The following is a 10,697-nucleotide window of genomic DNA, read 5'->3' as shown; positions in this document are numbered from 1 at the left end:
TTTGCAAAGACTTAAAACTATTTCCCACGAATATCGCTGACGGGATAAGGACAGGCTTCTGCCAGCCTATCTTAACATCCGTGTGGTTGATCTTTAGGGTTCGCGGAAATTCTTTCAAAGTACCCAAAACGCTTACGAAGTACATAGATAAATTTCGGATTGGAAACAGTAGAACTTCCGTCCAGCACCCCCTTTCCAACTAAAATTTTTGCTTATATCGATGATTTAGGTAGCTTGATCCGCGGTAAAAGTGTATAATATCTGCAGCAGATTAAGCAAAATGCTGTTATTCGGTTCGATAACCACTAAAGATTACCTCGGGGAAAATCCAACGAAATCAAAGCACGTAATATTTATCAATAGGAGTAAAAATTTCTTTAAAAGACCTACGGGCCAATCTGCGTTGACGGCGAATATCGAAGTCGTATGAACCACAAGCTGTATCTGCTATACAACTACATTAGTGTAGATAAACGTATCGAGATGCAACGATTGCGTTGGCTAGGACATATCATAAGAACGAACGACGATGAACCCGTTAAAAAGGCGTATAAATATGGGACACATGGCGGTACACGCAAAACTGGCAGGCCAATGCTTCGATGGAGCAGTTCGGCTTAGGGAACAAATGTTCTGTAATGGGCCAGCTAAGTAAGTAAGGAGTAAAAGCGAAAGATTTCTTTTACCGGGGGAAATATGCAACGCAGAAGGGACTTCCAGAGCACCACGTATAAAGGGTGGGGGCTCTGACCTTAGATTATACAAAGGATGTGAATGTCTTGTCTGTCAATTTTAAGCAATTCAGACTAAACTGAACAGCGTTCAACTTTAATCTACATAACGGGAGCCATCAAGAGCACTCCATTGGCTGGACTTAATACATTGCAATATTTCGAAATTGTAGAACATAACACATTCAGGAGACCCATTATCCTAAGAAAGATGAAGAAGTAGAATGGGCCGTGTCTAGGACATTTTGATACCCTTCAATATGGAGGTTGTCCAACCAATCTGGTGGTCACTGATGTATATCGCTGGGGTAAATACAATGTAAATGTGGTTTAATTTGGTTCAAATGATGGGTATCGTAATATTTTGTACAAACTTAGTTTAAGTTCGAAGATAGACCATGTCCGATCCATTCCTTCCCGTACCTCCCCCACAAAAGTTAAAATTTTTTCGCTAAAATGGTGCGCGCGATAACTCTCGAAGATAGTAACCGAATTGGTCATAACTTTGCCTATGGCAATATTACTTCCAGGCATATATCATGTTTGAATATGGACTAAATCGGTACAGCTCGTTTCGGATCGTTTTGACATTTTTTTTTTACAACGAGTTCGTCACACTTCCTGAGATAATGGCCCAACAGCTTCTAAAGCACAAACTGAACTGGGTAGTTCGTAAGATAACCCTCTAACGGAGAAACCGATTTGGTTCAAACGTTGAATATTTGAATATTCGTGTATGTTCTGAGACACACTTCACCTCTCACTTCACGCCTCAAGCATTTTGTCCACTCAATTTCATTAGGGTACATATTTAAAAACAAGATTACACCCTAGTCCATCCATAAAATACTCGAAAAATAAGCGTAAATTGGGTGAACAAAATGCTTGAGGCGTGAAGTGAGATGTAAAGTGTGTCTCAGAACATACCCGATTGATTACATCGGTCCACTCTTTCGGGTACCTCTCACACAAAATTTGGAAAGAGTGAAGTTTAAAGACTCGATTGGGATTGTTTTCATTTTTTTTGTAACACATTGTGTTGCGGCTCTTTTTTGTGGGGCAAGTCCAAAAAAAAAAACCTTTTCTTTAGGTTCCCTCGCCAGGGGTAACAATCTTGAAGCGATGCGAGGGCTTAAGGTCACAATTTCCTCTACTCAACTACTCTGGAACGTTGAGTGGGGGAAATTGTGACCGACCAAAGGTTACCCACGTAGCGATCTCCTACGAACTCGTGCCTATCGGTGTTCAAGGTTTGCAGTTAGGGTTCCAACTGTATTAGAACGGAGCCTCATTGATACCTGGGCGAATCAATGCAGTATAGGCTTAGTTGTCAAGTCCTTGCCATGGTACTGGAGGGCTATGCTATGGTTAACCTCCTATCCCCAATATATTCAATGACGTATGGATCTCGAAAAATTTAATAAAACCCAAACAACCCCAAATCCCAATGATGACAACAATTTTGCTATGCCCATGGACTATGATTCCCACATAACCGGAACTGATGAAACTCGGTCGGACAGGACTAGTAATCCGGAAGGGTACGGACAAGATGGAAAGGTTTCACCGATCCAAAATTTGGTCGATGATAGTCTCAACGAACAAAGTAGACAACAACTCGCCCTTTTGGAACGGACGCTGACCCTGAATCGAACTCAGAGTGAGGAACAGGTGCAGGCGTCTACAGCGATGCCCTAAATTTACGGCTCTCATATAGGTTGAACGAACATTCTAGTGTATTCCAGGCCGAAATCTTTGCAGTTAAGAAAGCTGCAGAGTTGATAAGCAATAAAAAGGGGACATAACTGGACCGGTGACTATCTACGTGGATAGTCAGGCGGTCCTTAAATCACTTAAATCCCACTCAATCAAGTCTGCTGCGGTCTTGGACTGCAGGAAAGCTCTGGAAGACCTAAAATCAATCGTTACCTTATGCTGGGTCCCGGGTCACTGCAATATCGAAGGCAATGAGATAGCGGATGAGCTGGCACGTAGCGGATCGGAGTCAACCGACATTGAAATCGACAACTCTATCAAGCCACCCTTGTGTCATTTCATGCGGCAGCTAGAACAAGTTTACCGGGACAAGGCTGGTCAGATTTGGAACAATGAACCCGGTTGCAAGGTATCAACGGCAATCTGGCCCAACCTATCTCAGCGAAGAACTATTCCCTTCTCTCCATGAAGAAATCCGATCTAAAATTAATGGTTGGAACAATCACAAGACACTGCAGGATAAGATCTCTAACCTGCAGATGGGATAGAGACGACACTACCGACTACTACAGATTATGCGAAGATGAAGAAGAGACGGAGACGATTGAGCACTTATTATGTCGTTGTCCAGTGCTCATGACCAGGAGACTTCGAACTGTGGGTGAACACACCACAACATCTCTGACAACGTTCTGCCAAGTCGAGCCGACGAAACTACTTCTTTTGGCCAAAGGTCTAAAATGGCTTCAACGAGAACCAACCAATGCGCCTTAGCATGGCAAACTCTCCTCTCTCGCCCTTATATCTAAATGATCATTTTCAATGACTTCTCTACCATTAATACTCTTTTACTTCATTACCTTGCTTAATTCTTTCCTTGACATCTATTCTTCTTTTCCATGTAATATACATTTCTTCTCTTTCAAACCTCCCTACAGGATGAACACAATGGACCATAAGGTCTCCGAGTGAAGTGGCTGTCCAATATGACAGCTACGCGTCCTTTAACCTAACCTAACCTTTTTAACCTAGGTCCAAGGCTGAAGGTATATTTCTGTCGACACAGCTGATTGATACTTTCTTACTTGTTTTCTCACAGTTAAATCAAGTTTGAATATGGACAATATAGGTCCAGTCCTTCGGGTACCTCCCACTTTGAACTTGATCTAAGTTTGGAAGAAATATTACTTGATGACCAAATTGATTGATCTGTTCGAATGTTATCGTCCGCCCCAGCCAGACAGACGGACGGACATTGCTAAATCGACTCCAAATTGCCTGAAACGGATTTAGTCCAAACGTATTTGGGCCCAAAACCATTATTTCGATGAGGCACATCATTTATCGTATGTATTTAAAAAACAAGTTTATTGCACTTGAGGTCCCTAAAAATATTCTTTAAACAAATCTAAGCTTATTGCTCTTGAAGTCCCTAAAAATATTCTTTAAAAAATCCAAGCTTATTGCTCTTGAAGTCCCTAAAAATATTCTTTAAAAAATCCAGGCTTGTTGCTCTATATGTCCTCAAAAATATTCTTTAAGAAATTAAAGTTTATTGCTCTGGAAGTTTCTAAAAAATATTCTTTAATAAATCACCGTTTATTGCCCTTGAAGTTCCTAAAAAATATTCACGGTGCTCTTGAAACAATTTTAAATGGAAGGTACTTACACCTCGGAAGTTTTTGCGGATTCTGAAACTACAATGTTTATAGATGAGAAAAATCAAAAAAAAAAAAAAAAAAATCGCCGGAGCGCTTTTTAAATAAATCGCGATTTAAGTTGACATTTTTAGAGGTTGTTTAGGTTTTCACGATTTTGCTTAGAAACCGCAAGTCCTATCAAAATGGAACTAAAGAAAATGTTGTAGCTATGAAAATTCTCTACAAGATTGACCTTTATAGATTTCTCGTCGGTTTTACGGTTTTTGAGATATAGAAGTTCAAATTGGGACAATTCAAATTCAATTCAATTCTGATTTAAGATTTTCTCAGGTCCCATATCGATAAGACTTTCCGTACTCAAGCAAAATCGCGAAACCCTAACAAAAAAAACCTAAAAATGTAAACTGAGCTTCTTTATCTCAAAAATGGTACAGGCTGGGAACAAATGATAGAGGTCAATCCTCTAGAGAATTTTCACAGCTACAACATTTTCTTTAGCTCCATTTTGATTGGACTTGCGGTTTCCAAGCAAAATCGTGAAAACCTAAAAAAAAAAACATAAAAATGTGAATTTTGACCGCGATTTGTTTAAAAATCCCTACAGCGATTTTATCTTGTTTTTGGAATTTTTTCATCTATGAACATTGCTGTTTCAGAATTCACAAAAACTTTCCCTGTGTAAGCGGTTTTCGTCAAAAGTTAGTTAAGGCGCACCCTTCATGACATTGTTTTATAAGGAACGATACAGTCAGTGCATTGTCCCAATTTGAACTTCTATATCTCAAAACTGGTAAAAACTACGAAAATGCCATAAAAGCCGATCTTGTAGAGAATTTTCATAGCTACAACATTTTCTTTAGTCCCATTTTGATAAGACTTTCGGTTTCTAAGAAAATCGTGTAAACCTAAACAACCTCTAAAAATGTCAATTTAAATCGCAATTTATTTAAAAAACGCTCCGGCGATTTTTTTTTGTTTTTTGATTTTTCTCATCTATGAACATTGTAGTTTCAGAATCCGCGAAAACTTCCCAGGTGTAAGCACCTTCCATTTAAAATTGTTTCAAGAGCGTCGTGTATTCTTTAAACCCCCTGGTTTATAGAAGTCTCTACAAAATATTATTTAAAAACCCACATTTATTGCTATAGAAATTCCCAAATATTTTTTTTTTAAATCTACGTTTATTGCTCTGCAGGGCCCTAAAATGAGAAGGAACTCGCTGCAAGGGAATGACAGTTTATTACGAATTGTTCAGTTTTTTTTTTTAATTGATCGAGATACGAGTTATATCGATTCTACTGTATTAGGGGTCGATTATGGATAGCAGCCCAACTCCAGTTGCGTTCTATTTCCGCATTAAAATTTATACTTTTTACAATTAAATTAATAGCTGAAGGTTCAAAACACTGATTTTGATTGAATTTGACAAAAATGTCCGTCTTTTTGCTCATTTTAATTGCATGATTTTATTTTCGGGCAACGCAAGTACAGTTGAGTTGCTATACATAATCGACCCCTTACATTTTTATTGAATCAAAAATGTCCTTTCGATTTTGCTATAACCGACCAATTTGTGGATATTTAATGATTTTGGTAACAATTTTGAAGCAAATTAGCTGCAATTTTGGAAAAACGGTTTCAATATATGGAGGTCACTGTTATTTATATAGCCAAATAAAGATATGGTAAAAAGTAGATTGGTTAATATTTTATTTTTTTTTTGAATAGTTTTTTCACACTCAATTTGAATAATAAAATAGTTTAATGAAATACTAAATAAAATATGATGTTGTTTTTGTGCTGAAATATCTCTTCAACTTATTAAAATAAAACAAAACTTGAAATTTGAACTATAAAAATACTCAACTACTTAAAATAATTTTACATTAAAAAACTCATGAAATAATAAAAAAAAATAAAACAAAATTAAAAATATATTTTGCGAAATAAAAAAACATGTGTATAATTTACAGCCTGTTTCTGTATGTCGAAATGAAAATGTGTGCGAATGAAAAACGCCCAAACTTTAGTTTTCGAAATATTTTTACCATGGTAGATGTTAGATCAGCCAAACTTGCCAAGTAGAAGATAAGAGAATGATTTTTTTTCACTGTCATAAGTTTGGGTACAAATTTTGCTATTTTTGAACTTTTCTAAAGTAATTGTTATTTTTTACTCTATTTGGTACATTTAACATATAAACAGTGAAGTTTTAAATTCCATATGTTTTTGTAAAACGGGCAAACGATGTAGATACATCTACCTTTTTTGTTGTACCATGCCATTTGACGTTTTATGCCATGGCTGTAGAGTTGTATTTTTCAACGATTTTCATACCTTGCCTACCTCTACTTTATTGTACCATGATTTTTACCTTTGCTTTTACTCATGGCACAATTACCAAGGTAGTGGTTTTGTAAAATTTTGAATATGTTATGTCAAAACTTTCTCTATGTAGTTGGGGAAATTACAACAAAAATATTTTTTTTTATAAAGGAATTTGACACTTCATATTCGAATAGCTGGTGTGCTACCCATGCTTTTGCTTTAAAACAAAAAACAAATTTGAAAAACACACACGAGTTTGGGCGTGTTTCATTCACACACATTTTCGTTTCGACATACAGAAACAGGCTGTTAGTCTTCTGAGAAGTGTATAAGTTCTAAAAAAAAGTAACAATAATGAGGAAGAAGTTTGTTGTGTTTCATTTTTTTTTTGAAAACTAACAATTTAATGAAAATTTTCTATAGAATTATAATATAATGTCATACTGTTGGTTTGTATTTTTGTTTAATTTAAAATGCATTTTCAAATATAATATAATTTAATAATTTCTTGATTTTGTAGTAACTTGAATATTTGTTTCTCTTAAATAATTGTGTTTTGTATTATTAGTTGATTTTAGTATTTTTTTGTTTTCTTTTTCCTTTTTTGATTCTATACACAAGCATATCGTATACTTGATATATACACAACAAAATAGCCATGCTTAATTATAATTAATATTATTGTTGCAATTCTTGTGGTATCTTTTACCATTGAGAGAGAGAGAGAGACAGACAGATTCATAGAATTTCCATATACAGTCATTTTATAAACTTACTTTACTTACACGCCTTCAGCAGCCCCATTATCATCTAAGGCGGGCAAAATAAATAGCGTCCATTTAGTAAGCATCCTTATTTTGTTATATAAATATTTACTTTTACATATTCATCAGTTATCAGTTTCTTTTTCTTAATTATCCCAAACATTTAACACAGCAGACTTCCGCTTGGTATATAAGCGATACAGGAATTCCGTATGACTAAACAATTTGTGTTTCATCATAAATTTATGGGCTAATCTTCTGTACCAGACGAAAACACGTACGACACACTGGTACAGGTTTACCACTATCCTGCCCCGGTAAAGGAATATTTTTGTCAATACATCGTTCACAGAAAATTTCACCACATTTCCAGCAATGGGTCTGGAAAGAAATGAAGTATTTATTTTTTTAGGATTTTCAATGGAATAATGAAAGGTTATAGCAGTTGTAGGATTGTTTTAAATTATATTTCAAATAAACAACATCTCATTGAAGGAAAATATATTACCTACCTTCTTACTAAATTGATCGAATGGTGTTGAGCAAGAACAAGCTGTAACATTACGCATTGATTTCCAATCAATAGCTACCGAATTGATTTCTTCATTTATTGTACTGGGATCGACTTCATCGGAGAGCTAAAAATAAAATTGAATTGTTAGACAAAATATAAAAAAGTCTTAATTAAACTAATATTAATTAAAATAATCTTCGTCCTAATAGGCAAAATTTTCATACAAAAATCATTGATATGGTTATAAACTTACCGATAAGCTAGCAAAAGACATACCACCACTGCTATTGACGCTGGTATTAGCACCACCACTACCGCCTCCTGCCGGCTTCAATGGATGATCATCATCTGCCGATGATAATTCGCTCATTTTCTTATCATAATTATATCTGATAGAAAAAAGAAACGTTTAGTTTTAAATTTAATCTCACATCTGCTATTCAAATTCTTACTTATTATCATTGGTATCCGTTGCCGAAGATTCTTTGGTTGTTGATTTCGAGGATGTAGCATCTTGTATTTTCTTGGCGGATTTAGAAATGTAATTCTTAAAGCTAGTAATACGCTGTTGAAAATGAAATAAGTCGATAAATTAAAAATGTTGTTTTCTTAAAGGGTACATATTTGCGGCTTATTATGGAATGCCAATGTTGTTGAGTGATGTTGTCAGTTGCCAAATAAATACATTAAGAGGGTGATCTTTAAAAAGAGACCGTCAACTTAAATAGTTGAGATTTGTATACCCTTTAGCCTTTAGGCAAAAGAGGGTATATACGCTCTCTCGAACGGATCAACCGATTCGATCCAAAATTTGGCTTTCGTAATATTTTTTCCAAACTTCGTTTAAGTTCGAAGATGGACCATATAGGTCCACTCCTTCGGGTACCTCCCAAACAAAAGTTCAAAGGGAGTTACCTATTTGGTCCAAACTCATCGTAATATTTCTACCAGACATTGGTAAGATTCGAATATGGACTATATCGGTCCACTCCTTCGGGTACCTCCCACACAAAATTTCGGAAAAGTGCAGTATAAGACCTGATCTCGAATCGCTTTGATTTTTTGCAACAACTTGTTTTCGCCGCCGCCGTTACGACGGTATAAGTTGTTTAAGGGACAAGTCAATACTTCCTGAGAATATAGTCCGAAAGATTTAAAAACCCCATATGGCATCATGTGTAGTGACTGAAGCGCACGATAATTCTCGAACCGATTTAAAATTTGGCGATCATAATATTTTGCGCAAACTTAACGGCCACTCCTTCAGGTACCTCCACCCCCAAAAAAGTTTAAAAATGTTCGGAAAAATAGTGCGAACCATAATTCTTGAAGGGAGTAACCGATTTGGTCCATACTTTTCGTATCCTGATATCTCTACGGGACATAGATCAGGTTCGAATATGGACTATATAGGTCCACTCCTTCGAGAACTTCCCACACAAAATTTGTGAAGAGAGCAGTTTAAGGCCTGCTATCAAAACGTGTTGCTTCTTTTTGTAACAACTTGTATTCCCTGAGAGTACACGTCTTTTCAGGGGAAAGTCCGTACTTTCTGAGAAAATAGTCCGAAGAGTTTAAAATACCCCTATGACACCATGTGTAGTGGCTGGAGCGAACGGATCAGCCGAATCGGTCCAAAATTTGGACTTCGAATCCCTTTGGTTTTTATTGTAACAACTTGTATTAGCTTTCCCCATTAAGACGGTACATGTGCTTTCAGGAGCAAGTCCTTACTTCTTGAAATAATGGTCCAAAAGCTCCAAAACAGCTTGCCGGCACCAATTAACTGGTTAGTACGTAAGATAACCCTCGAAGGGTGCAACCGATTTGGTTCAAACGTTGTACATCGTATTATATTGATGCCAGAAGTATTGTGTGTTACTTCTATTCTTTAGGTCCGAGGCTGAGGGCATGTCTCTGTCGGCCAAGCCGACTGACACTTTTTTACTTGTTGCTTCTGAGTTCGATATAGGCAGAGCTTTACGGTAGTAGTGATTAAAACCCTAGTCCGACTATCCATAGTTTGCCACCTCTACTAAGGAGGCTCCTTTGAAGGGGCTTCTCTCTATAGAATAATCCTTTCAAGGCGCTTCTAATGATTAAAACCGAAGGGGCTTCTCTCTATAGAATAAATCCTTTAAAGGTGCTTCTATTGACTACAATTTCCATTTGAAAGGCCTGATATTGAAGGGATGTCTATTCTTCAAGTCACCCACCTTTTGGGTTTGCTGGTGCGCACGACAATCCTCGAATTGGATGCTGCGTTGGTCCAAACTTGGCATATCATAATAAGTGTTCCACAAACATTCTAGAAGGGACAATGGAGATTACTCTCTTATCAATGTGTGCAACCCGACTTATATTAGCTCAATGATATGTAGAGAAGCTTTTACATGGCTGAAATACTTAGGATATGTCGCCAACATTATACTGTGGGGTATTTTGCCGGTGTGCATACCTCTGCACCACGGTGAAACGGGTCATGTCACAATCGGGTATGTTCTGAAACACACTTCACGCCTCAAGCATTTTGTTCACCACATGTTCTCGCAGATTCATTACGGTATTTAAAAAGAAGAGTACACCCTAGTCCGTCCATAAAATACTCGAAAAATAAGCGTGAATGGGGTGAACAAAATGCTTGAGGTGTGAAGTGAGAAGTGAAGTGTGTCTCAGAATTTTCCCGAATATTTCTCGGAATCTTAGATAAAGTTCGAAGATGGTGTTTATCAATCCTCTCCTTCTGGTACCTTCCCCACAAATGTTAAAAAATATTCGTTAAAATAATAAGCACGATACATTTTAAATGAAGTAACTGATTTGGTCGTAACTTTAAAATATTTTGTCTAAATTTTGTTTATCTTCTAAAATGGACTATATCGGTAACCTCTTTGGGGTACCACCCACACAAATTTTCAACATTTTTGTTTGTACGAGAATTCTTTGAAAATTTTTACAGAAGGTACTCATTACAGTTCTGTTT

General features: G+C 36.6%; 1 protein-coding gene across 2 annotated transcripts in view; it reads right to left on the bottom strand.

Annotated features, from left to right (window-relative positions):
* Positions 1–6,816: 6,816 nt before the first annotated feature.
* Positions 6,817–10,697, bottom strand: part of Mtmr6 (Myotubularin related protein 6) — a 124,001-nt gene continuing 120,120 nt past the window's right edge. For both annotated transcript variants that reach the window (XM_073992534.1, XM_073992533.1), the window contains exons 10-13: positions 8,167–8,279; positions 7,968–8,103; positions 7,713–7,838; positions 6,817–7,581 (exon numbers count right to left, since the gene is read on the bottom strand). In XM_073992534.1, the coding sequence (XP_073848635.1) occupies positions 7,444–7,581; positions 7,713–7,838; positions 7,968–8,103; positions 8,167–8,279 (513 nt within the window). In that variant the 3' untranslated portion in view covers positions 6,817–7,443. The remainder of the gene's footprint in view (positions 7,582–7,712; positions 7,839–7,967; positions 8,104–8,166; positions 8,280–10,697) is intronic.

The sequence above is a fragment of the Musca autumnalis genome, unplaced genomic scaffold (genome assembly GCF_047663935.1).
Source record: "Musca autumnalis isolate F117 unplaced genomic scaffold, ASM4766393v1 scaffold_5, whole genome shotgun sequence".
Classification (NCBI taxonomy): domain Eukaryota; kingdom Metazoa; phylum Arthropoda; class Insecta; order Diptera; family Muscidae; genus Musca; species Musca autumnalis.
Note: the sequence above shows the minus strand (reverse complement) of the source record. Positions and strands in the feature narration are given on the sequence as shown.